This window comes from Apus apus, chromosome 16, assembly GCF_020740795.1.
Source record: "Apus apus isolate bApuApu2 chromosome 16, bApuApu2.pri.cur, whole genome shotgun sequence".
NCBI classification, from domain to species: domain Eukaryota; kingdom Metazoa; phylum Chordata; class Aves; order Apodiformes; family Apodidae; genus Apus; species Apus apus.
The window spans coordinates 5,518,790-5,546,274 of NC_067297.1; the positions used below are offsets into that span (position 1 = coordinate 5,518,790).

General features: G+C 46.8%; 2 protein-coding genes across 5 annotated transcripts; one reads left to right on the forward strand and one right to left on the reverse strand.

Annotated features, from left to right (window-relative positions):
- Positions 1–1,303: 1,303 nt before the first annotated feature.
- Positions 1,304–11,842, reverse strand: LOC127391239 (solute carrier family 2, facilitated glucose transporter member 11-like). Its single transcript, XM_051633717.1, has 12 exons — positions 11,813–11,842; positions 9,450–9,548; positions 8,726–8,886; positions 8,253–8,377; positions 7,424–7,553; positions 7,067–7,215; positions 5,745–5,932; positions 5,337–5,447; positions 4,756–4,857; positions 4,556–4,631; positions 3,469–3,596; positions 1,304–2,828 (listed from the first exon to the last, which is right to left on the reverse strand). Exons 1-12 carry the CDS (start codon positions 11,831–11,833, stop codon positions 2,628–2,630), a joined length of 1,491 nt encoding a protein of 496 aa, XP_051489677.1. The 5' UTR covers positions 11,834–11,842; the 3' UTR covers positions 1,304–2,627.
- An 8,939-nt stretch (positions 11,843–20,781) lies between these two features.
- Positions 20,782–24,955, forward strand: LOC127391487 (derlin-2-like). Of its 4 annotated transcripts, none has more exons than XM_051634284.1 (7): positions 20,782–20,902; positions 21,039–21,104; positions 21,713–21,786; positions 22,282–22,375; positions 23,119–23,314; positions 23,690–23,780; positions 24,321–24,955. In XM_051634284.1, exons 1-7 carry the CDS (start codon positions 20,810–20,812, stop codon positions 24,430–24,432), a joined length of 726 nt encoding a protein of 241 aa, XP_051490244.1. In that variant the 5' UTR covers positions 20,782–20,809; the 3' UTR covers positions 24,433–24,955. The 4 variants fall into 4 exon arrangements, with proteins under 4 accessions (XP_051490244.1, XP_051490245.1, XP_051490246.1 ...); XM_051634285.1 differs by having other exon boundaries at positions 20,787–20,902; positions 21,042–21,104; XM_051634286.1 differs by having other exon boundaries at positions 20,787–20,902; positions 24,122–24,412.
- The last annotated feature ends 2,530 nt before the right edge of the window (positions 24,956–27,485 follow it).

A 27,485-nucleotide genomic window follows, 5' to 3' on the forward strand; every position in this document is an offset into this window, starting at 1 on the left:
GGAAAGTTGAATGTGATTTTAAATCCTGACTGTAAAAGAAATAAGTTATGTCTTTACTATTATCCATAGTTCTCAGACAGCTTCTTTACCCATTAGTCTTCAAGATGGTTTTGTTAAAAAGCTTTGAAAAGTGATTCAAACAACTTTGGGGGAAATTCCTTCTCCTGGTGAGTGGCTGCACTTGGTGGCTCCCCAGGCTGGGATGCTGCGTGTCTTCAGTGTCTGGATGAATCTCAACTCCAGCTGTGCTGCAAGTGAGAGGTGGCTTGTGCAGAGGAGCACTGTTTGAGAACAGGAGCAGTAACTGTTTTTCTCTGTGTTGATGGTTATTGATCAATCCAATAGTGCACGGTGATTTGATTTGTAAGCAATGATATGAATTATGAGTCTCTCAGGATCACCTTTCAAGGTGTATTTTTGCCAAACACTTCATGTGATAAGAAAATTGACCTGAACAAGTGTCATATATTTTTTTCAGTTGAAGGTGTTTTAATTCAGTAACAATTAACCACCCTGTTAAATGTTTCAATTAAAATGTAATCAATTAGACAAATTAAAATATAACCACTGTTTGTCTTTGCTAAATCAGTCTCCAGACACTTTCAGCCCATAGTCAGAAAAAATACTGGAAGTTGGAATTAGTGTTTTCTGACACAGGTAACTTGCAGGACTGGTTCTGAAACCCAGGAAGTCAAGTAAATGTGAATAATTTCTGAACAGGCATGTTTCATACTGTCAGATCCAGGTGGTCCCCATCCTTCTGGGAAAAGGTACAGCCATATTGACTCATGGCAGACAATGGCACAACAATACTGGCCACAGAGGGGGCCAAGGCGAGGACCTCTGGACATTGGAGGACTTTGCCCAGTTCAACCAACTCTTCTCTGACCTGTATGTCCCAGCAGTGTGTGCCAGGCCTCTCCTCTGCCCAGGCAGGCTCTTCAGTCCATCCCCTGCTTCCTAGCCTGAATCTTCTCTACTGTCTTCACTTCTTTGCTTCTCTTCTGTCTACTGTCCTTTCTTTGATCCTCACCAAAGGAATGACAGAATATTTTCACACTATTATGATGGCACCAGTACTTTTTGCTTTGACTGTGTGTTTCATTCTTTCCATCTGCCCCTTTCTGCTCTCTCCAAACTATAGAAATGTATCTTCAGTTCCCAGCTCCATGGAGTCCTGCTCTTGATTGGCTTGTTTCAAAATCTTGCATATTTCAAAATCTCAGTGCTGTTCAAGGGCAGAGATACCTGCTCTTGTCCCTGCATGTATATGAATGACTTTTAAAATAGCAGCAATGACAAATGAACAAAAAATTAGTTTTATTTTGCTTTGTTATAAACCTTAGGTAGTGAAAGAGAGTTCTTGCACAGCCTCCTCATCTGAGTAATAGACCTGCTGCTCCACTCATGCCCAGCAGGACAGTCATGCACTCCAGAAATGTTTACAGTCTTGTCATTCAATCATGCTGTGTTTTGTTTGTTTGTTTTAAAATGTAGTTAAAAAACAGTCTGAAAGAAAATTTTTACTACATATTTTGAAAATATATTCCTCTTTGCTGCAACCCTCGGCAGTGCTGTGAGTTTATACAAACAAAGTCAAAACAAAAGAGGTGGCTTGATTATGGTTTTGAGAAGAAACTGAAAGAAACTTCACCAGTTAACCCAATGCTTGTGAAAGGCACTATTAAATGAGGAGTGCTGTCCTGTTCTGTACCAGGTTAGCTAAAAAGAATCAGTACCACATCTGGGTCTTCTCCAATATGCTCTATGGAGACAAGAACATGCTGCAGAGAATGTTCTGCTCTGATCTAAATCTCCATATCCAAAATAAGCTGCTGCCAGAAGAGCTCCTCACCACACTCTAACCTTAGCAGAGTGCAAGTGTGAAAGCTACAAGATGCACCAGCAGTGACTGTGAGAGCAGCACCAACCTTTAAAACCTGTGCTTTAAAACCTAAGGCTGGAAGACAACAAACAAGTCATGAAGAAAACCAGTCCAGAATACACAGTCTGCAAAAGAATGCCCAAAAGTCAGCTGGACAATAAGCCACTTAGCAAGGCCTAGAAGCTTTCTTCCTAATCCATCTGTCACATGTTTTTATAACTGAAAATCATTAACTGCTCCTTATTGCTCAACAAGTAGGGGCCTATTTGAAATCACTTAATAACAGAAACAGTGGGAGCACCAAAACAAGGTACTGAGAATTTAATCTGGTGTCTGAAAACAGAACTTAATTGTGTTAATTTCTGTGTTAAGAGAGCCTGGATTCAGGGGCAAGGAAGGAAAGGCTTCTGAGATGGGAGTCAGTGTTTGAGTGGAGGAGAAATATAGAAGAAATTGAATAAATTTGCTGAAGCATTGCATGGTGTTGTTTGATGATAAGAGAATATGGCATCATTCTCTCACTCTTTAATATGGATTCTAAAATATGCAAGTGTTATTTAGCAGTAGAAAGTGAAAACAGATTATTATACTGTTGTTGGGATTTATCAGTACAAGTATATATTTTCCAGATGAACCTAAGCACCGAAGACTAATATGTTGTCCCTACCTATTTCTCTCCTTGTGTCCCTGCAAGAGAACATAGCCATTGAACTTCCCCCATTTACCATCCTCCTTTCTTCTACTACAATATGGTGGATTTGATCTCTTCAGGGCCTTTATAAAAAGCTGCATGGCTCTGAGCTTTGAAGTTCTTTTTCTTGAACTCCTCTGAGATTTCCAGGAAGGACTTTCCCTTTGTCTCAGGAAGGAAAAACCCAACGTAGAGTGCGGTGCAGACACAGACCACAAGGAATGGAACATAGCAGAAATGTGCTAGACTTTTCTGAGGAGAAGGAAAAAAACAAGACAGTGTTGGTGACATTCTGTACAAGGACAAACAGGCCACTAATCCCTGTTCCTGAAGGGATAATCAAGGAGTATTTCAGTGCACCATGGTGAGGGCGTGCATGCAACAGCTCCCAAGCACAGTTTTTCATATTTGACATAGCAAGAAGAGTAACTTAAAATGTCTTTTTCTGTCTTTCTCTCTATATGTAATTGTATAGAATACACGCCCATAGTAGGAAATAAAACAGGATTGAATTATGTGGAGTTCTGCTCCCTTTCACTTCAGGAATCACTTTAGGGAATGGTGCCAGCGTCTGGCCAAGGGGAATTACATCACATCTCTAGTCCCAGCTGTTCTCAGCTGAGAACAGAGGAGGATTATCAGGCATCCATGCCCCAAATTAATCTGCTTCCAGCCTCACATCATAAATCCCTATAGGGAACATGGAGGAAGTTTGGTTCGGAGGAGTTCTCACTTTCCTCATAAAGATGTTTTTCATGGCAGTGCTGTCCTGCTCTGTGTCTCCAGCTCGGGATACTCCAGACCCTGTCTCTTTTCTTGGTCACTATCAGAGCATCTTTCTTGTACAAAACACTAAGAAGCTGCATGTGTTTGCTTTGCCTTGGGAACCCACCACAATGAATGGAAAGGCTGTTCCCACCAGAAATAGGTTGAACCACAGCAGAGAGCCACAGATCATGTAAGCAGCTGGCCGGGACATTTGATCAAAAACCTCTGTGGGCAGAACTCCTGTAACACCAGCTGGGAAAAGAAGTTGCAAGAGAGTTAATAATAATGTTGACATTATATTAAAAGCAAAAGGACACATACTAATAAGCAAACTCAACATGAAGTGTAAGAGAACAATAAATTATTATGCAGTGAACTATTCTCAGTAGACAACAATGCCAGAACAAGTGGCAATAGAGAGTAACTGCACTGGAGAAGTTTTAGGTTAAATATTAAGGACTGGCTAATTATTCAAACACTCTCATGTTAGAATGAACTGCCTCAAAAGGTCTTGTAATCCACATTATTCTCACCAAGACCAAACTGTGAGAGTGGCTTATAATTAATTCAACCCTATGGAATTGTAGGAACCGAGACAAGAAATTACTGCCAAGTCATGTGGCATGTGGCACTGCCCCCTTGGTTCTTGTCTTACCTGCTTTCCTTCAAACTCATGTAAGTGAACAGAGCCTCAGGTCTGCTCACACACTACACAAACGTCAGCACAGCCTGTGCACTGCCCCCACAGCCACAGAAACTAATGGATTCTGCCAAGGAAATGCACATTAGTAGGCTAACAAACAGACATGGAAATTGTGCTTCCAGGTGTCTGCAAGAAAATAACCAAATGATGTAGCTGTCAGTTTCTAAGGCTACAGTGAAGCATTAGAAATGCTAGTCTACAGCCCTAATGGGTTGGGCAGCAAAACCTTTTTGTCCATTTAAGACAGGGATCACGTCCAAGTGCCATCACAAGATGGCTGTAAGGAGAAATGACACAGAGAACAGCACAGACTGGCCCTGCACAGCACTGTCTTAGCGGGGGCATGCAAGCCTCTGTGAAACAGCTGAAAACTGCTGGCAGATATTGCCTCATTCCTTTGGGTGTGCTGTGGCTGAAGAGGGTCTGAGACTTCCCATAAGTTCCTTGCACACATTTTCAAGCCCCTGCAGTACCCAAAAGTTTCAGTGAAATCACTGAGGGAACTGACCTGGTCCAATTCCAAAGCTCAGGATATAGGCGAAAATGCAGACCATGCTGAGATAAGGCATCCAGCTAATCTGTGTCTACAGAGACCAACAGAAAACCAGTGAGGGCACTTCCTCTCATTTGCCACCACTGAACACCCCAGTCATATAAAATGTAAAGATCAACCCCATTTCACCTAAATGATTAAGTAAAGGTTGTTACCTGCTGGCTCAGAGCAACCATGAAGACAATGGCCCATCCTGCCATGAAGATATATCCCCCCAGGAGCAGTGGCCTCCGACCAGCATAGTCAATAATAATGTTCTGCAGAAAGTAACACAGTTAAATAAAGCCAGAGATTTAACTTATGGTCATATTTCCCTCCTGCTCCCTCTTTCCATTTCAATACTCTATGTCTCCTTCAAGCTACATCTACTTTAAGGATGTTGTCCACTGCTTAGCAAAAAAAAGTCAAAGGAAAGAATCTGCTGGCAGGAGTCAGGCAATAAAGGTGGCCAGGGGAGGTGAGAATGTCCCAGCTGCAGCCTAAACTCTGCCACTATCCACATTGACACAAAGCCAGAGTTACACTTTTTAGAGATTTCAGACAGTGATGACGATGCAGTGTCTGACAAAATCCTTCTGCATTAACTTGTCTGGACATGAGTGCTGGGAGACTGCCCGGCTGCTGTGCATAAAGGGTTTCCTGGGCATGAAAAGAGTATAAATCCAAAATGTGTAACTAACAGCCTCCTCGCTGTCAACAGAGTCCATGTGTCAGCAGAGTGCATTAAGAGCCTCACACAAGTGACAGACGCGATCAGTTCACAGCTCCCTGTGCCAATTACAACATACGGGATTTTGTCCTGAGGAATTCCAGCCTCTTGGAACACATAAGCTGCATAAAAATACATCTGGGGAGAGAAGAGAGGAGAAAGCAGTAAGGGAAAATGTCTGAAATGAAATGCCAGTGTTTTTCCTGAAAGACCACACAGAGAATGGCCAATGTGCTGTCACACGGACTATTTTGACAGCATCCCTCTGCGTCTTGCCACAATGCACAGGTGTACTTTGGGGACCAAGCACCTGAGGTCTGGAGATCTCCAGAGGCAGAGCAGACCACCATTCTCTCTTCTCCTGCAGCAGGAATGTTAAGGTCAAGAGCAGGCATCTCTGCCTGGCGAGCTGGCTGCAGCTGCCAGGCTGCTTACCGAGTCGTTCCCGCAGAGCTGCATGGCGCTGCTCAGCACAACCAGACTCGTCAGCTGCCACCTCAAAGATGGATTTTGGAAGAGCTCCCAAGGGTTCTTCGGTTTCTGACCTTTAACAGCAGCCTGTTCAGCCAGCATCTCTTCCATCTCTGCACTAAGGTCGTGGGTGCCTCTGAGCTGCTGCAGTGCTGCAAGGACAAGGGAACCTCTTACCCCCTCAACCTTACCTTCAGTTTGCCTGCTCTGCAGGGTGAAGCAGCAAGTGATGGCTACAGAAAGCTGTAGGAGAGAGTCTGTGATCATGGTGTTACCTTCACAGAGATGGCCAGTTCTGATGCAGCCATTTGAAGGATTTGGGGAAAAGGGAGTGCAAATCCTTCACCATTTTTTGACAAGAGAGTATTTCCAACCACTGCCATTTCAGCAGCCATGCTTCTGACTCAGGTCTCAAGTGACCTCCCTGGGAAATGCAGGCAATTAAGATGTTCTTAGTACACAGCACATATTTCTCAGAAACTAATTCCAGCCACTCTGTATACAGGGATTTGTATGCTACAAATCTAAGCAAATCCCTTAATGTGAATTGGCTTCAGATTTGGTCATGAGCTCTTCAACCAGCATTTATTTCACTTCATAGTTACCAAACAAATTTGCCTCTGTGAACACAAGTCCCACGTTTTGACCCTACCATTGTACCAAAAAAGTCTGTTGTGGGAAGATGCCTTTCAATTACCTCAATAAATCAAGAAATATGTTAAATTATAGGATGACCTTTAGTCTGGAAGAAGGAAGAGATCTTATTCTTATTTGGAACCTGATATGACACTTGCTACATGTAAATGTTGTGGCACCATTCTCAGAACACTGAGGCCCAAGTCTGTGCACAAAAGCAGGATGCAAAAAAAGTGTATATTAATCTATGTTCAGAATGACTGTGGTTGTCCACACAAACACATACCCAACCACACCTGGGCACTGCTTAAGGGTGCAACAGCTAATGCAATTTAAAACATTGATGGCACCTCATATTTTGTACAGATTAAATATGGTCCTCTGGTTTAGAAAAGCATTATCTATGGAACTAGTGACACAGTCATGGTATTGGGCTTAAAGCTTTAATGTTCATCTAAGGAGGTTGGCAGAGTCACCAAACAGAATATTTGTGCTGTGAAGAAGTCTACATTTCAATCTACAAACAAGAATACATTAGACTGAATATGCTGGAATTTATGTTAAGAATAGACAATGAACTTTTGCACTGTTTATCTGCCCAGTCAATAGATCTCATATGCTCAGTGAGATTAAAGACACCCTAAACTCACCAGAGATGCAGGATTCTTTATCCCCACGGTCAATCAAGAGGTATCTGGGACTTTCAGGCACCCAAGGCAGAGCCAGGAGCTGGATCAGTGCAGGCACCACATTGCTAGCTAAAAGGATTGGCCAGCTCTCCTCCCCTCCTAGTAGCTCCCTAGAGGAAAAACAAAACAAAACAAACAAAACAAACACAGAACCATCATTTGCACAGTACATTTTACAACCTGTCAAAAGCCCAGCATCCTCTGCTGCTTTTGGGCACTGGAAAAGAAGGAAGAGGGATAGTAAAGAAAAAAAAAAAAAGAAGAAGAAGAAGAAGAAAGATTTAATAAGTATAAACTTGGGGTTTTGCTTTATATTACCTGAGTCCAACAACCTGCCCCAGCACCAGCCCTAGGGCTGTGAATGATGCAGAGGTCAAGGCCACAGCTCCTCTGAGATCCTTTGGGGCACTTTCTGCCAGATACATGGGCTGAATGTTCATGCTCACACCTGGGCAAGGCAGACAAATGCTGACCTCAGCTTGTAGGCAGAGGAGAGGAGGACAAACGCAGTCAGCCACCTCTTAAGGTTCCCAGCTGGACTCTTTGGTTCGGGCCATGTGACAACTGATCTATCACTGCTTATTATTTACCCAAACCTTCAACTTTACTCTTATTCTTTGTATAAGCTACTAAACATGCATTTCCATACTCATCAGTAGTAGTGGATAATGAAACTGAAACCTACCAGGACCTCAGTCCTACAGTCTTTTCAGCACCAAATCCAAGGCTGTAAGTGATGTTTTCCTCTAGCCCCTCATTTTAGGTGGAAGATCATATTTTACGTCACTTGTATCAATCATTATTTCCTTGGATGAACCTCTGTAAACCTTTAATGTTGGTGCTCATGCTGGTGGATAACTGATAACATTCTTACAAGCTGATGGGGATTGATTTTCACCTCAGTTTCTCTCAGGGCTCCCCTCCCTGCATGCAGAGTGCACACCAATACTCACATGTGTGTTACACACACACTCACAGAAACCTGCCTGTATATAAAATCTGTCTATACTACTTCTGCATTCCTGTACATGTGGGTTGTCAGACGAGAGGACTAATTGCTTTAATGTCTTGGATCATTTCTGTTTAAATATCTTCTAATTCACACTTGTATCGTGGTTGTCCTGTCATGTTCCTCACATTGCCATACCTGCATTCACACCAGTAAAGAATCTGCTGAGCATGATCAGTTCAAAGGACTTTGCCATTCGGCTGGATCCTGACAAGGCTGCAGCAATGATCACAAAGATGTTGTTCAGCAGCAGGGACATCTTCCTTGAGAGAGAAAAGATGCATTTGCTACCACACGAGACTCAGGTTTAGTTAGCAATTAAAATATTTCACATGGCAGATCCAACCTGCCATGCCTGGCAGCTCAAGATGGGCTACTCAGCTCCACCACAGGACATCCTGGTTACCCAGAGCCCTACATGAGGCATCCGTGTGCAGATGGCAGATGAGCAGTTTTGGTGTCTTGTTATGAAAGCAGTTATCAGCACTGCAGGGCTGATACAGTTAGGATCATCTCCAACTACCAGCACCACCACAAGGTATCCCTGCAGTGCTGGCTTTAGACACATTGAAGGCACCCTGAGGTCCTCACTCAGATAGCCTCTCTCTTACCTTCCCAACATGATGGCCATGGGACCAGCAACAACAGCCCCTGTGAGTCCTCCCAGAGGGTAGGCAGAGACAGTGACAGACCACAGCAGCAGGACCACCCTGCTCTCAAGAGGGACTCCTGTGCGCTCCAGCCAGGTTTTGTTCATGAACATCTGGATGTACTGAGAGGGAAGGACAGTGCTGCATCACCCATCCATAGAGAAGGACACTGAGAAATTTAAAGGCTTCCTAACTAAAACATCTGTTTATTCTGTGCTCATGCCTCCAAACCTTTGGTTGAAAATGGCCTTAGATGTGTACTTACCAGAGGTCTGAGAGTGTAAAACTGTAGCTGTTGAAAAGTTGTACTAGGTTTGTAGCTGTATGTAGCTATCTTGGGTAATTTTAAAACACATTTAATGGGTCCAACTTTGAATATAAGGGCAAAAGTAAATTTCAAAGGATGCAGGTTGGAAATTTTTTTAATTAGATTTGCTAAAGCAGTTGAAATAAGGCTTTCGAATAAATTCTTGTGGCTCTAAGTCCTGCTCAAGCGTGGCTCTTGACAACAAAGTCCTGTACCTCAGATGTGAATTACACAAGAGAGAACAACACATCATTCCCTTCTGACTGTTGGTAGTAGCAGACTGCATTTTTTCAGTGACAGGCTGATGTTTACAGCCAGACTGAGGACACTAAGGAAGTGTCTGGCTCAGGAGGAGACTCTCAGGCTGGCAATACTTACTGAGGTTGGAGCATTGATGATGGAGATGTTGTAACCATATTGGAAAGTGCCTCCAATCCCAGCAGCACATATTGTCAGGATCAGGATTTTGCTCTGAAGCTGAAGAAGATGGATAGAAAATTGATGGCTTCCTTGCACAGGATAAAGTGGCTCAACAGATACCTGGTCTGGTCACACTTTGAGTGGAGTAAAGATTAGAATAGGCTATGAATGTTTTTGTAAAATGGGAGGTGCCAAAGACATTAAAAAACTCATCAGATTTTTAAACTCTCTCCCTCTACTGCAGAATAGTATTAGTAATTCATTGCTGTTCACAAAGAATTCGGGACTGCTTTGGGGCCAAGGCCTGCAAATGTCTTTTGGTTTAATATTTAACATGTATGCTTACAAAAAGTCAGTGCAAAACCAGTAAATACTGGTGGAAACTGGTGTTGTAGCTTCAATTAATTAACTTAATTACAAAAACCTGTACTCAAATGATTAATTATTGAAGAGGCATTACCAAAGTCTAATGACTCTTGCTTCATTTCTAGCTAAGCTCTATTGGAGAGAGCTTCTCTATGGAATGGGGAATTTCCTCATGGCCATTTCTTTCCAGTGCATTTCTGATCCATTAACATGCAATTTTTTCTACCTTTTCATCGTAATGACATGTATTTTAGTTTAAAATAGAGTGGCTCTCCTGTGCTGCTTCATGTGTTGTACAGGGCAGACAATTACTCTCTGCTGAACTTTCTCATTACACAGTTCCTACATGTTCTTGTGTTTAGCTGCCTATAATTGCAGATCTTGAAGGTCTCTTGCAACCTTAATGATTCTATGATTCTATGACTCTATGATTATGGTATAAATGAGTGTTCTACATCAGAACAACACTAAGGCTAACTTTGGAGAGCTGAAGACACCATATAGAAACTTTCTAAACAGTTTTGTTGTCTTTTCTTCTCTATCACGTTTGTAAGCTTCAGGTCATTCTTGCCACTATTGCCTGGATGCTTTTCTGTGTGACTCTGTCTTCAAATTGACCTACAGCTTCTGTAGAGGAGCACAGCTGATTGCACAGCACACCTCACCATCAGTGAACAACCCCTCCTCATTGCAGCCAGAGCACCCTGTTGGTTGGTCTGTCTCTGTGCCACCCCCCCAGCCTTGTCAGTTCACTCCTACTTTGCACCTGTGCCTTTGTTTCCCCATCTCTAAGGGAGATCCTGTGACTGGCAAGCTGTGCCCTGATGGTCTGAGAGCATTGTCTGTGTTTCAAGACCACTCTGAGCTCGCTGGGGGCCCCTGGCCCTTAGCCTGACACCTCGTGCACAAAGTTCTGTGTGGCTCAGGGCCAGGATGGCCTTTGCCAACCCCCTGCCTGCAAACCCTTCCCAGTGGGACAGCTTTGTGGTGACACGAAGAAAAAACCATGTCCAGGCTTGGCTGTTCACCAGTGAATGCAGGGCATCTCAGGCTAATTGTGTTTTGCAACATGAATATGATCCCATTGACCCTGAGGAGAACTTAAATAACTCAAAGCTGGGGAGCTCTTTATGCTCTACTTGCTCATTTTCTTCTTACAGAGGCATCTATCAAAGAAAAGTTGTGACTGGTCTCACAATAGCTCTAAAATCCCAAATTCAAATAATCTTAGATTTTTCCTTTCCTCAAAGTCTTTTCTTGTAAATAACTTCCATAGCAGCCTGAGACAGGGTGTTCTCCCAGGACAGAAATGAAGTCAAACTGTTCCAACCCTGCAGCAAGAAGAGCCCAAGCTCTCTCCTGTCCCAGTTACAAGTGGGTACGTTTTACTTGCACTTTCCTTGGCTACACACTTGTTACTGAGACTGAGCTCTGGATTGTGCACCTGATACCTCTTCTCCTCTCAATTATTCTAGTTCTCCAAGTGAGAGAGATTTCCTCTCCCTGCAGTAGCACATTTCTGTCCTAATTGCAAAGTCTAGAAATGTAACTCTTCCTGCTAATTTCCCTGCCTTCATTATAGAGTACTTCCCCTGCCAGGTCCTGTGTCACAGAGCTCTTTTGTGGCCATGAGCTGAAGGAAAGTGGTTTGCTTCCTTCTCCCTTCCAGCCACCAGGAACCACCAGACAGTTCTGTGCTCAGAGCTGAGCTGTATTTACAGGTTGACCTTCCCAAACCTTCCTTAGCAGTCGGCTTCTGCACAGTTGTCTCAGCCACAGTGGTGCTGTGCAGCTGGCAGGAGAGCCATTAGCCTGGCAGCTGTATCCTGAGGACTGTGATGAGTGGGATAAATAATTCTACAAGGATCTGATAGTTCTTACACAGTCTTATAAAAATTCAAACTAAAAAAAAATAATAATCTGTCAACAATAATAGTAAAAGAGATGTTTTTTACCAGTCTCTGCAGCTTGTCCATCCTCTTTGGTAGGTTTTTCTCTGTCTGCCAAAGCCACTGGTACTCTCAGCAGTGCTCTAAAGGATTATTTAAATCTCCAGCATAGGAATGTGTATTTAGTCACCCATTACATTAGGATAAGACACTTGACTTGGCAGGTGTTTTGCAAGCTGATTTACATTCTCAAAATGGGGCTGCATGTTCATTAGCAAGACAGTTCAATTATTTTTGTTGCAAGCACATAACAGTTTGGCAAAAGGATTCTGCAAGATTCAGGGATGTCTAAATCCTCTGGAAGGCTAGTATGGTTTATAGTATAAATTCCCTCTCAAAGCATCTGGCACAGTTACCCAGTCGTGCTTGTCTGATTAAGTGTGATCAAAGCAGTAGTAAACTACAGCTTTTTTCCTGACTGTATTTGTCCTGAAACCCAGGCTAGGATTGAGGGACAAACCAGACTGTTTTCCTTGGTCCCGTCAGTGACAGGAATGAAAGAACCCCACGCCTTTAAAATCCTTTCAATATCCCATGATATATTATATTAAAGCCCATATTACATAATATGCAACATACCTCATACGTAGCATTGCAGGTAAAACTTGTGCTGAGGTGGGCACAGGCTGCTGGGAAAGAATGAGTATTTGATCAAATTGTTCTCAGCTCGTTTTGAGTTGTCACACCTTCTCATGCAGGATTTTCCTGCTGCTCTTTAAGCCTTGTTCTCCCTTCAGCCTTGGAGGGCAGAGCAGAGTCCTTCTGAAGGAACAGGGGTTGGTTATACTGGGTTTGTGCTTGGGAGATACTGATCAAGGAATCAACAGCTTCACTATAGTTGTTCACAGAGGTGTGGCAGAGGAGCCTTCGATTTATGTCACACCCTGGGAGTACAAAATTGAAACCCACTTATTTTTTCAGTATCTTGGTTAAAAATTAAATAACTCTCTGCACTAGACATCCCTTCTCTACCCCCAAGAGGCTCCAGCTAAATTCTAGTGAGTTGAAATTTTTTTCATCCTACTGTAAGAGTGGCTTCTTCAGTGACATTTCATCTCTGTCTTTTGGCTTATCTTTCACTGGTGTGTGATTTTTGTACTCTCCCCTTGTTAACTACCCATCATTTTACCAGGACAGAGTAGCTGACAGGCTTTGTGTGATGGGTTTGACTCATATAGCAGTTCCAGAAAAGGTTCTCTTTTCCATGTAAGCTGCAGAAGACAGCAAGGCAGCAGTAACAGCAATGACAGGCATGCATCTTTCTGTAAAATTGAAAATCCCTGGCAGTAAGAAATGGTGTATCCTCAGAAATCCTAGAGATGAGGTCCAGTGGAGATGGAGGCATATTGCATTGCCAGCAATAATAGCAAAGCTGCGCTTTCACATAATATCTGGCCTTTAGGAATAATCATGGCATTTTAATATCCTTTCAACCTGCAGACTGCAATTTGTAAGGAGTTTGACAGATTTAAAAGTATTCAAAATAAGTGAAACCTTGTTTTAAAATGCCTTTTGTTTGGTTTTACTGCACCTGAATGAAGAAATAAACCTGTTCCACATCCCAGAAGTGTTCTCCTAGGAACGTGGAATTAAGGATGTGGTGCTGCATCAATTGCAGCCACTAAGTGGCAGGAGAAGTACAAAATCCATCGTGCCTGCTATTCTGAAAGAGGCCAGGTTTGGGTCGATCTCTTCCGGAAAGAAAAACATATTCTCTATTAGACAAGAGCTTTCTCCTTTTTCCTAGCATCTTACAAACAAGGACTACCTAGTGCAGGTCTTTGTGCCCTGAAGTGACAGTGTGCAGGAGTAGCCTGCAGATACCAGGTGGAATGTCCCTGGCTGTTCTATCACTGAGATGTGTCATGGCAGCCTTTGAGGTAGATGGGGATACCATTTCTAGCTCCTTAGACAGAGGCCAGCATGTCAAAGCACGTCCAGTTGGATAAGAGGAGAAGGAATGCAGCTCACCCAGGCAGTCTGCTCTCCATCCATTCCCTGAGCCTGTGTACCATGACTCTGATCCATCCCTCATTTCTGTTGCAGTCAGATATAGAAATGTATCTTTCTGCAATGACCTGATCAAGGACTGCCTGCTTAGACCACTGCATTATTTTACTTTTTCAAGACAAATAAGTGCACATTCTATTCAACAGAAGATGAAGGCAGTATTCATCACAGACCAAAGAAAATCCTGGGGGCACTGGTCACCAATGCCCAAGGGCAGGTGCATCTTTTGCTGGGCCTCCCAACAGGCTTTCCTCAAGCTGCTCCTTATTTCACCTCTGCCTTCCCTGAACTGTGCAGAGCCACCTTCTTCAGTACTCATTCCCAGGGCTATTATGTCGGGGTTGCACCAGAGAGCTTGCACACTGTGCAGTGAAGTCAAGCAACTGCCTGTGACAGTCTCAGGTCAGAGAAGGGAAAGAGCAGGTGAGCTTATGACAGCTCCAAGAAATGAGTGAAGTCCTGCGGGTGTGCACAGGCTGTTCACCAGCCTCTCTGTGGGCTGTTGCTGTGGCTAGATCAGTATGTGCCCGTAGCTAGCTGGCAGTGGGAGTTCCTGGAGGTTGTCCTCTTTCTTTTCTAGTAACAGCCATGTTGATGAGGACTGGATGGATAGATTTTTTTTCTCCTACATAACTATTATCTGACTCACTCTTTGGTGCTGACAGGTGTTCACATTGGTTGTGTTTCTAACTGGCTTCCTGCTGCACTTTAAAAAACCCCAGCATCCCCAGTGTTCAGTTGTTGGGCAAAGTTCTCACAATTTCAGAGTCACAGTTACTGTAGATGAGAAATCTCTGGTCTCAGGGTCTGTCACCAGGGTATAACCACTGAAGTGCAGTTATTCAAACTCCTGGCTTTGGAAGCCTTCACATAACCCCAGCAAGTTTCCAGCACCACTGCGGGGACCGACCACCCTCTTCCCTCAAATACTTTTTCACTGAACTCAAACCTGTCATAATCAAGGTGAAATCTGATGCCATGAGCATAGGAGAGTAGTTATTTGGAGAATGTGATGGCAGTCTCTGCCTGTAATTATCTGACTGCAGGAATAAGTAGCAATCCTGCCATTAGGAAAGACCATCAACACACGTTCTTTGATCTGCCGTGCATTGAGAGGCTCCAACGTTTCAGGGTGTTTTTACTCCAGGACTGTCCTGCAAGTACACGGCAAAAGGAGAAAAGGGGCCCTGTTGCCATCGGTGAGGCTTGGATCTACAGGATGAATTCTCCCTAAAATACTACACTGTAAATAGCAGAAGAGATTTGGGGCTGCTCCCTGGCTGGTTGTTGGCTGTCCCCCAGGCTCTAGCCTGGCTATTTCTGTAAACCCTTCTCTCTTTCCTGTAAGGATCGTCACAGCAAAGTATGGAATACCTCTGTCTGCTTGTCCTTACCCTTGCAGGACTCACTTGGAATACAGAAGACAAATAACATCATCTACGAATAAGCAGCTCTCTCAAGAAACATTCAGCAGGTCTCCTGTTTTTATGGTGAAAACAATGTTTATGGAAATTAGCTGTTAAAATGGATTTTCTTTGTAGGAAATGAGTGCCCTGCTGTGACACCATTATTCTCAGTTCCAGCAGTTCACTGATGTTCCTGAGAAAAAAACCACAATTTATCTAAGTTCAAGACACTCTATGAGAACTTCAGGAAATAGGCTTCATTGCAGAAGATTCTCAGGGCAGGGACCAAATGCTGACAGAGCTTCTGCTACCACACAGAATCACTGGGATGCTTTCCAGACCAGAAGAGATCCATGGGAGATGAGTCCTCTGAGGACACAGGGGCTAATACAGCCAAGGGAAGTAGCTGCTTTTCCTTGGCAGCTGGGATGTCTGGATGTCAGAAGAATGCCTTTATGTTCTGTGCATTGGATCAGTAGTCTGAGTTTTCACCCTCCTGATAAGCAGTGGAGCTTCTCTGGGAAAACTGAGAAAGCCCAAAATACTACAAATAATTGAAATACCCTTTTCTCAGTCCATTGTGAGCTGTAGGTCATGCTGTGGCTGAAACATTCTTTTTCTTTCCTTCTTTTATCAGACACTGATGCAGGCAGTTAGTTGAAGCTGGGTGAGCTGAAGGCCAGAGAGAACACACTGCTTGGCTGAACAAAATCTCTGTTCCTGTGTGCAAGGGAAGAACATTTAGACTCTGCTGAATGGCAGTAAATGTGGCTGAAAGTTCCCATCAGAGGAGAGGAAAATATGTACAGCAGTGTTGGAGTGTCAGACTCATCCTGATTTCTTACTTAACTCACTTCAGACAGAGCTTTTTATTAGAGCTGCCCCCTGCCTTATGAGAGGCACCTGGACTAGGACACATGGTCCTGCCTCTAGTGGAAACCAAAGCACAAACACCATTTCTGACTCCTTATAGGGATCTTCAGCAGCTGACAGCACACTCAGCTGCATGTGCTGCTATTGTGAGCTGAACATAGACCTCTTTTTATAAGAAACAAGCTTTGTTTTTCAGTTCTCTTGTTGATCAGGCCACAGTGCTTATGAAATGGATATTACAAAATAAAGGCCCTTGAAGGATATTCCTCACTGACAGCTGTGGGAGGTGACCTATGGTGTAGAGGACAGATCACAAGGCAGAAGAATGTAACAAGAATTATTAATCACTGGGGAAGAAATCACTGTGCAAAATGACAGACGTTTTCTTGATTTATGTCTTCAACTCATGATCAGAATCTGTATGGGATGAGGTGATTTGTTTGGATATGTGATCAGATTCTGCACAAGGAGACTTAGGTGAGATCTTTCTTGTGACATGTCAGATGTAAAGCTGTATATTTGAACTGAAAAACATAGGAAATGAAAATAACATAAACTCTGATTTACAGCATACCCTGTGCAAGCCACATGTCTTTGGAGGGCTGAGTTCCAAGTGCTATCTTTAGTTTCTTTCTAACAAACAAACTTTTTTTTTTTTTTTTTTTTTTTAAATCAAATTCTGCATGATTCACTTGCTCCTGACTTTAGCCATCACACTGCAGGGTTAGCTGATTTGGTTCAGGAAATCCTTCAATGAAGGAGAAAGAATTTATATTTGGTCATTAAACATTGAAAAGTAAACACTTCAGGTGCCTTGTGTGATTACACAGCTTATCTGTGCCCAGCAAGTTCATGGAGCCTTGTTTCCAAAACTGGAACAGAAACTCTTAAGTGATTCTGCAGTGGGTCTGGAGCTCTTGGCACCTGTTGTCTGAGACACCAGGGACTGAAGCTGAAATACCTTCCTGTAAGGTCCCTCTGGCTGTTGTGGCTCATGTGTAGGGGAGCTCAGTGCTGCTCTTTCTGAATCTGTTCCTAGTGCTCATGCATCAGTCCTGCAGCCACCTCTTCCACCCTGGGGCTAACGGGGATCTCAGGTGTGGCGTGCCCAGGGGTGGGTGAGGCCTTGTACAGACCTTGCAGTCTCACACGCTGGTGGGGGAGTCCCTCAGAGTGGGCAGTGGGGGCGTTTATTTGTTTTCAAACGAAGAAAAGACTCAGGGCTCTATTGCAGGGGATGGAGCATTACTCCGACCTAGGGACACGGGGGGTTAGGTGGCCAGGGAGTGAACTCTCTCTGCTGTGTGCCCTGTGGCCCAGCTGGAGGAGCCTGTGTGCCATCAGACCAGGTATGACTTGTCTCAGCAGGACACGTCTCAATAGGTCATCAGATGAGTTTACAAACAAAATGCCAATGCTCTGAAAGAGCAGGGAGCACATGTCACCGGCTGGAGGCTCGTCAAGTGCGGGGTGGGGGCTGGTTTCCTGCCCCCCCCCCCGGCTGCTGACGGGGTGAGCCCCCCGGCCGGGGCGCCAGTGCTCGTTACAGCCCGTGCTGACATGGCACACGGCTCCTTTCATCCTGCGGCCCGGAGAGGGCTGTGCTGGGCAGCATGGGAGCTGCTGCCTTTAAACAAAGCATCTGTTTATTCTTGAAACAATTAGTGAGGGCAGTTAGATCTTGAACTCGTTACTGAGCCCAAAACAATTACGATACAAACAAGTTCCAGATGGGCTCAAAAGGAGTTGTTTTTGTCTTTACTAAATTAGAATGGATTCCATGTCTTCGAGTTCCTCTGGCATTTATGGGCAGGAAACATGAATTACACACAATCATTTACTACAAAACAAAAGAGATGAGCACTGCAACAGCCCATTTATCTTTGCTCATGTGCCTTCTTGAGTTTTATGTGCTGGTTAACTGGTGGAGAGAGTTAATGGCTTTTTTCTTTGTTTTCTAACTCCTTGCTATTTTGGTTTGGTGAAACTGAGACAGGAAGCTGTTGAGTTTCTGTTGCAGTGTTCAGGTTACCTCTAGCCCCAGGCAAATGCCTCCGTGTTCCTTAAAATCACCCCAGAAATGGGGAAATTAAAACCAGAGGTTACAGGAGGGTCCAGTAGTGGTCTGTCACTGTGTATATGCAAAGCCATTCCCCTTCAAGAAATAGATATATTTTTAAATCAAAGGCCAAAAGAATCCACAGCAGAGAGTCTGCAACAGACACTACTTCTTTTCAAGGATTATCTTCTTGTGAGCTGGTTTGTGGATTGTAAAGGTTTACTGTGCAACAGGTTCCTATCTCTAAGCCTGCAGATGCAAAATGGGTAAATAATGTCTGGGAAAGAGAGTTGCCTTGGGTGCCATTGTGCTTCATTTCTTCCTGTGACTGACTTGAGCAAAGGTTACAGGTAGGAGGTCTTCTAACCAGTTCCTTGGGCAGCTCCAAGAGCCCCCAGACAGAAACCTTTCTCAAAGCTCACCCAAAATGGACCAAAGTCTGGGCATCAGGCATTTTTAATGGAAACTCATCTGATCTGATATCTTGGGTTTTGAAGCTGCACATTGCCATGAATTCAACTGCTTCCAAGGGGAAGGGGAACCCAGAAGATGGCAAGTACCAACAGTACATCTTTGCTGCTCAGCCCTGTGCTTACATCTGCTCTGGGTCCCTGGGCACAGGGGAGACAATAGGACAAGGCAGGAGGAATTCAGCAAACAGACTCCTGAGCTGTGTTTCTGTTTTGGCAGTCACTCGTACCTTCTTGCAGCTGGGACAAAGAGTTTGGGTTTGCTTTTTTTGGGCTTTTAGTTAGATTCTATGGTTTTATAGGAGGCAGCATGTTGGCATCACTACAAAGGTGTACAATGCAAACCCTGCAGCTGGGCTGATGTGAACTTGCGGAAGGACGTAGCTCCCAGACCCATAAAATGTGACAAGGATTGTAATAAAGACTGAGGCTGCCTTTGGGCTTGGCTGAGCTCCCGAGGGAGTGGGATCATGGGCAGAAAGCAGCTTGGGACCTTGGGGTGTCACTGAGAGTTGTTTGGCCCCTTCCAGTGTGAGATGGTGAGCTCCCCAATGCTTCTCACCTCCCAGAGCTCTCACATCCATCCCAACTTGCACCAAAAGCCTATGACAACACAGCCAAGCTTTTTGACACTGCTGCAGTTTGAGGTCTGAGCTACCCCCTTGATTCCATTCCCAGGATCCCTAATGCAGCTCTGGCCCGGGTTTCTCCTTCACCCCAGAGCAGCCAGCTCAGAGACAGCTCCTTGCATCGCAGCCCTGCAGGTGCTCAGGAACCTGCCCCCTGGTCTCAGAGGTGCCCATCTCTCTCTTGTCTTCTCCCTTGATATGAAAACACAGACTCCCTCCCTGATGATGATTTCATTTGCCGTTAACTGAGGGTTTAGAGAAATCTCAGGGCTCATTAAGGGTCCAGTGACAGCTCAACCTTCTCCTGCAGGAATCCAACACCCAGGCCCTTCCTCCCTCTAAAGTCCAAGTGGCAGGTTCAGCCCTGAGCGCTGCAGACAGCTCTGGAAAGCACAACCAGTATGAGGGGCTTCCAGATTTATGCAGACCTTGACCAGCTCCTCCTTTCACGGGGTGTTCTGTAGGATCCTTGATAGTTACGTGGAGAGCAGAGACACCCCTGTCCCTGCCTTACCCTGTCCTGCTACAACCCCGCTGTCCCCTCGGAGCCGAACGCAAACGCTGTCACCATCCCCCAGGGTGTCCCTGGGTGCCTGACCCACCGCGCCGGGCGGAACCACCCGTCTCTGCCTCTTCCGGCGATCTGGCGCTGCCCGGTGCGATCTCGCACAGCTCGGGGCAGCGCCTCATTGCTCCCCCCAGGGGGACGTGGAGGTTTTAGCACGAATTATCGAAAACCCAAAGCTCGCTGTGAATTAGCGGAAGTGAGACCCTTTGTCCGGTAAAGCACCTGGCCCGGCGGCGAAGGCACGCACTCCGCTGCCCCTTCCCTCGGCCCAGCTCTCAGCAGCCCGTCCCTTTCCCTCCAAGCAGCCGGGAGCTCTCAGGCCGCGGGAATCACCGGCTGGCGGCCCCCGCAGCGCCATGGGGCCGGCCGCGGGGTCGCAGTTCCCTCGGCCGCCGCAGGAACCGGGTGGAGGCTTCCACTGCCGGCCAGGTCCCCGCCCCGCGGCACCAGAGCCTCGCGGCACCGGAGCCCCGCGGCACGGGGGTCCCGCGGCACCGGAGCCCCGCGGCACCGGAGCCCCGCGGCACAGGGGTCCCGGGGCGCACAGCGCTGCGTGCGGGGCGGCGGGGCTGAGGCCTGACACTGCCCCACGTGCAGCGCGCGCCCCGGGAGCCACGCCCCGGCGCCCAGCCTCTCCCGCTGATTGGCCGCCTCCCGCGAGGCACGTGACCCGCCGTTCCCCTCAGCCCCAGGCCTGCCCGTTCACCATTGGCTGCGGGGCTGGCCCCGCCCCCAGGGGGGCGGGACCCCGGGCGCTCCCCCCCCCCGGCCCGGCCCGTCACCTGCCGCGGCGGGTCCGGCCCGGGTTGGCGGCGGCTGGAGGCCGAGGCCATGAGGCGCGCTGCCATTGGTCGGCTGGCACCTCCTGTCGCGTCGCGATTGGCTGGGCGCGGCCCGCGGGGGCGTGGCGGCGGCGGCGCGCGCCGGGGGTGGCGCGGGGGGGGCGTTAAAGGGGCGGCGGCGCGGCGGCGCGCGGGCAGGGCGCGCCATGGCCTACCAGGGGTTGGCCCAGGAGTACCTGGGCATGCCGGCCGTCACCCGCGCCTACACCACCGCCTGCGTGCTCACCACCGCCGCCGTGGTGAGGGCCGGGGGCGGCGGGGAGGGGCCGCGGGATCCGGGAGGGGGGTGGTGGTGGCGGCGGCGGCTGGCGCTGCCTGGGGGCGGCGGCGGGTGCCGGCGCGGGTGGTAGCTGCTCTGCCTGTCTCATCTCTCAGCAGCTGGAGTTCATCACCCCCTTCCAGCTGTACTTCAACCCCGACCTCATCTTCAGGAAGTTCCAGGTGAGGCCTCGCCCGCGGCCCCTCTTGCCTCTTCCCGACGAGGGGGCTGCGACAGGCGGGGCCCCGGGTGTCCCCTCTCTCCAGGGGGTCAGGGAGGGCTGCGTGATCCCCAGGGGCTTCGTCCAACTGCTCCAGCCTTCTCTGACTGGCGGGAGCTGGGTTGGCAACATCGTGTCTCTTGCCACGGATGCCTGGATAGAGGTGGCTTCTAGCCTTTCCCTGCCATACACCATCTTGGCATTTCCTTTTTTCCTTCACTCCAAACCTGCTCTTCCTTTTCTGTGACACTGAGGTGTTTGGCCAGCCGGTGTCAGGCTGGGTGTGGAAGGCTTTACTGCAGAGGCATGAACGGGTTTATTTTGTCTCTGGGTGCTGAATCGTGGCTGTTTGTCCCTTCTGAGAAAGTAGAGGAATCTTTCCCACACTTGGAAGGACAAGACTCTGATGTGGGCAATGGAGAGAGGACCCATGTGAGGATGGAGCATCTGTCTGGTGTCCTGGGGTAGTTCTGAGTGGACATGTGCATGACTGGGCATCCCCAGGGAATGGGGTGTTGGGGAGAGACCTGTCTGTCCACTTCCTTTTCTCTCTCCTCTCTTCTCTTTCAGATATGGAGGCTGATCACCAACTTCCTCTTTTTTGGGCCCCTGGGATTCAGTTTCTTTTTCAACATGATATTTCTGTATCCTTTGGTCTCAATGAAGCTTTCTGCTCTTTTTTTGGCTTAGACATGATTGCCCCATCCATCTTCCTCTCCACGCTGACTGAACTTGGCAGCAGTCTAGGGCTGTGGATTCTTCCCTTGGCTCTTTCAGTATGAAGCCATCCCCAAGCAACTGTGGCCACCTCCTACACCTCCATCTCTGCTTGCTGCAGGGCAGCCCCTGCCAAAAGGCTGAAGGAGCTGGCAGTGCCACTGTGGCTCATGCTGGGGAGCAGTGCCCATTCCTGGGGTGAGCTCTGGCTGGAGCACAGCAGATGCCTCTTTCCCTGGGGTCAGTGGTATGAGGTGAAGTTTGCACTTCTCTGCTCTGGGGCTTGGACACCTGGATGGCAGCTTTTGGTGATGAAATAGCTCACAGCTGGTGTATTTCCCGTGAAGTTGTGCTGTTTGGACACAGGGTGGCCAGTGGTTAATTTCCTATACTGCAACTCCTCCCTTCTCTCCTGCTCTCAGGTACAGGTACTGCCGCATGCTAGAAGAAGGCTCCTTCCGTGGAAGGACGGCTGACTTTGTCTTCATGTTCCTCTTTGGAGGGTTTCTCATGACAGTATCCTTTTGAGTTGGTTGAGGCTCTTTGTCTTCTGAGATGCCTTGCATAGCTGTGTTGTGTGGTCTGTAGCAGGTACCTGTTTGCTGCCCAGGACAGGTGGCTTGTGAATGTCCTTGATGCCATGGGACGGAGCCATGTTGTGCCCCAGGCCTGTGCCTTGAGGCTTGGGAGAGCTCTGCTGAATATGCTTGGCTGCAGGTGCATTTGGAGTCCAACTACAAGGGCAGGGCCTTTTTTTTTTTTTTTTTCTGCCTCTGACTGTCTCCTTGTGCTCTGGAGAAGAGGGCTGTGAATTGCAAGAGCCATCTCACCACTGAAGTTCACCTTCTGTAGAAGGCAGGTACTGGATGTGAACTAGTTGTTAATACACGTGCCTTGTGTCTCAAGGGCTGTAAGCGTGTGAAGGCCCTTCTCTGAAGGTCACCCTTGAGTCATTTTTGCAGGGGTGACTATATGAGCTCCCTGGTCTCTGGTGGTTGAAGGCAGCAGCTTAAGGAGTGAGCAATCTGTACGTGCCTCTCCAGAGTGTCTTGTTCTGGAGTGGCAGGGAGGGAAATGGGGCATGTGTGTGTGTCAGGGGGGTCAGTACATCTCATCCAGCCCAGGAATTTTTTGGTGGCATGGACAATGTCTTACTGCGATCAGCTACCTGCAACTCTGGGTTTCCTATTCATAAGGTACCCTGTACTGCCTGGTGGGCACAGGGTGGGTGTCTTTTTCCTTGACTCGGTAGTTCCCAGCTATTTGGACTCTTTGCCAGCCTGTTTTTCCTGGGACAGGCTTTCACCATCATGCTGGTTTACGTGTGGAGCCGCAGGAACCCTTATATCCGCATGAACTTCTTTGGGCTTCTTAACTTCCAGGCCCCCTTCTTGCCCTGGGTCTTGATGGGATTCTCTCTGCTCCTGGGCAACTCCATCATCATCGACTTGCTGGGTAAGCCAAAGCTGACAGGTGCTCGGAACCAGGCACTTTGGTGCTCTCAAATCTCAGAGATGCTGCTGGGGCGCTGGCATGGTCTCTTGGTTTCATCTTACCTAAGATGGTGGGTTTCCTCAGAGAGCTGGCTGGGACAGCTGTGGGGCCAGCCTCGTGCCTGGGCTCCTGCTTGTGACCCACATTTTGCCACGTCTTCCCCAGGGGCAGAAGCTGGGCACAGCAAACTGCCTGGCCCTCCAGCACAGCAGGAGCTGGGCATGGGTACATAGCTGAGGGATTCTTGGAAATTCATCCCGCTTAAGCTTCTGGCAGCTGTGGTTTAGCTGGCAAAGGAGTCCTAGCTGGCCCTACCTTGGTGACATCTTTCCCCAGGGATTGCAGTGGGTCACATCTATTATTTCTTGGAAGATGTTTTCCCCAACCAGCCTGGAGGAAAGAAGCTGCTGTTAACCCCTGGCTTCCTGTAAGTAAAGCCAAGTCTCTCTGGACTTTGCTGTGTTGCTTCCCAGCCTGGGTCACTTCCATAGCAAACTGGTCTGTGGTAGCCTGGGGTGTCCATGGGACACAGTTGCATGCTGGTAGCACCTCAGCTCAACAGTTTATGCCTCTGCTGCAGAAAGCACTGGCACTTTGCATGTTGTATACACATGTACACAGGGTCCATAAAGCAGTTGCTCGTACCTTAAGGTTTGCTTGTGTAATTGGATTGTTCTCACTGCTTGTGGGAGTGCTAAATGCAGGTAGGATTTTTTTCTGATACGTTTCTGTAGTTTAAGAAAGCAGAATGTGTTCTGTTTCATGCAGAGGATCAAAGCTGACCCAGAGATCAAGGAAGCAGGTACTGTCATTGTTACAGAGCTGAGCAAAAGAGCAGTTAGTGCTGGTGCAGTAGGTGGGTGGCTGTGGCACCCTGCCAAGCCCTGTGAAGGCCTGGGGGTTTTATTTGTCTTCAGCTCACTTTCCTAACCTGCCTGCTTGGTGGGATGGGCATGTCCCTTACCAGGAAAATGGTATTTGACACACCTGAAGAGGATCCCAACTATAACCCTCTCCCTGAGGATCGTGCAGAAAATCAACTTAGAGACCAAGACGAGAACCAGCAGCATCCACAGTAACACAGGAGACTTCTTCATGTGGCCAGATTGCTCTCTTCAGTTGGACTTATGCTGTGGCTCAGAGATCCTACTGGAATAACACCAGTTGCCATTCCAATGTATAATGTTTCACTGTTTGTATGGGTAACCCATCTTCCCCTGTACCAAGAGGTTCCACAGAGCTTTGCACAGAAGAACTGCTGAATGATTATGGAGGTGTTGCAGGGACTGGAACTGGAAGCTGTGATGGCTCCTCAGTTACCCAGTGGGGGAACAAGTATCAAAAGGGGTGTTAAACCAGGTCCTTCTCTTGCTGTTAGTGACTTGCTATGTGCCAGGTCACTCTTGGCCTCTACAAAGACCAGTGCTCTTGGCTCTCACTGCTGTGAGGCCTCTTTATGGGCTTTCAATGAAGTAGTACTACCAACTCTACCATGGTAGAATGCAGCTCAGCCTCTTCCCTTCCTTTAAGTCCCTCACCCCCACTTTTTTTTGTGTGTTGTGGTTTCCAAAGAGTCTTTACATTAAAGTCTTTATTTTTCAATTGTGTGTCCATTTCTGCCTGGGGCAGAGGCAGCAATTTACCAGTACTCATCAGGACTTTGTTCAGAACTGCCAGGCTGCTTGCTTGGGTTTTTCTTTTTTTTGGTGGGCAAAGCAAAGTTGAGGCTACCTGAAGATGTCTTTCCCCTCTTCTGTCAGCAGGATGGCTGAGCATGAGGTAGGGTTGGGGTGTCTGGTTGGAGAAGGGGATGCCTGGGAACGGACAGGGATCATAGCTGGACACTTGATCCAGGCAGTGACTGGATCAAGTAGCACTTGACACTAGTTAATAAAGGCTGCCTGCACATGCAGTGTAATTCCACTGTTGCTGAATTTTTTAGTCCTGAAACTTAAGCATCTGAGTTTTAGGGGAAAACTAAACAAGCCTAGTCCCTGCCATGAGCAGCTGGATTAAATGGATTTTATCATTCTTGCTAATGCAGTACACAGCTCAAAGCCTTTGGAGTAAGTCTGTAAACACTGTATCTTGCAATAGCTCATTTGGTAGTGTCTGCTCAGCTGGCTGAGCTTGTGAACCACCACTGAAACTGCCAGAGAAACTTGAGTAACCAGCATTTAGTTAAGGATGATGTAGAAACCTTGTGACAAAGGAAGATTGAAACACAGGCCCTCCACTCTCACCTCCTCAGTGTGCTTCCCATGAAAACACCTTCTGACTATCATGAAGTCAGTGTATTAGACTTCATTTGAACAAGCTATTTTGTTGCACTTCCTAGGATGAGGATGGAAATCCTGTATAGGCAGTGATCTTGCTCTGGGAGACAGCAGCACTTAGGGCTGAGCAGCCTCAGATGTGACAGTATTGCTGTGTGCTTTGCTCATGACCTAGTAACTCAGAGCTGGTGTTTCAGTCCCTGGAAAGAGTTTAAGTCTGCAGATGTTCTGCTTTAAATTGCTTCTGAGATGGGACTTCAAAATGCAAAAGCTAGGCTACACTTTTAGCTAGGGTACTAGATTAAATTAAGGAGTTGTGATTATAGGGCAGGAGAGTTGCTTCTGGCTAGTAGTGCTAATACATGAAGAAAAGTGGTTGAAGCTCTCTTCTTTCTGGGACTTGGTCCCCTGGACTGCTCTGTCTGCTTGGAGGGATAATTCCCACAGCCTGTCTGGAGCTTCAGCAGCAGAGGGAGGTACTTGTAAACCCTCCACAGAAGCTGCAGTCCCTGTGTGTCTGTACCTTGTTGTGAACTTTAGGATTAGGTAACCACAAGCTTCACTGCAATTCAAAAATTGCACCTCAAATGCTGGTTTAAGGCTACAGTACTTTCATGCTTGTTTTGGTCAAGTGTCTCGAAGGGGATGCTTGCAGAAGTACCTGATCATAACAAAGAGAGGATGAAGGATTCTCAGAAAGTCAAGAGTTTTTATGTCCATGAGGCACAATGTTTTCTGCATGGGAGGTGAACATGCAGCCTAAACCTTGGCAGATTTTGTCTTCCATGCTAAAATAACCTCCCAACCTCTCTACCAAGGAATCAGAGTCCCACTCTGGCACAGGAGCTGAGGTTAAGACTGCAGTCGTGTTATTGCTAAATTGCAAGTTTGTCATTCCTGCAGACTAACATCTGGAAAAAGTTCCCTCCCACCCAGGAATCAGAACTGCCTCTGCTATTACTCAAGTCTAAACATGATAAATTAAGGCCAGAAAGTATTTTTTGACTGTGCTAGCAGTGTGGGTGGATCAGCAAGGATCATAAAACTGACTGGCTTTATCATGAAGGCCTGAATGTAACTATCAGGCTGCCAGCAAAACCTGCCCTGCTTGTAGCACCCATCAGTTCTGGCACTGCCTGCTAGGAACACTATCCAAGAGCTGATGCACCTCAACAGCAAGGTTGACTCTAATTAGTTTTATAAGCAAGCTTGAATTTTTTTTAATCTCACTTTAATGGATTTTGGGTTTTTTAAGTCCCAAAAAAAAGACAGGTTGTTTCTAGGGTTGCAAACTCCTGACACTGCAGTGCTAAGGGTGCTGAAGACACCCACTTTGCTTTGGGTGCACTATAATTGGCAGCTGTGTGTGCTGACAATGACCACAGCAAAGCCAGCAGCTGAAGAGAAGCTGCAGTCTGAGCGACAGCAGGCTTCAGCTTTTGTACCAGCTCAGGGACTTCGTTGTTTTCCAGATGCAGTATTCACAAAAAAAGGGTTCACCACACACCAGGTTGACATCTGACAGAAATAAACATTAAGTTTGTGACTTCAGTTAAACCTGTCTACCCTTGTCAAGTAAGCCAGCTTAACAGCTCAGCCAGTTCGAGACTACACCAAGTGTCTAACAGACCAACCCTTGAGTTGTTGGCTTCTTCTAGTTTTAAGCCTCAGTCTCACTTTCTCTTGCAGCAAAAGGTTTTAGCTGTTTAATCTGTTGAAGGAAAACTGAATGTACATGAGTGTTGAGCACTGCACCCAAAAGCATTAGTATTAGGTGCTGGGATTGCTCAGCCACCAGAACAGCACAGAACAAGACGAGATTCACTGTTCACTCAAACTTACTGGACTCAACTCAA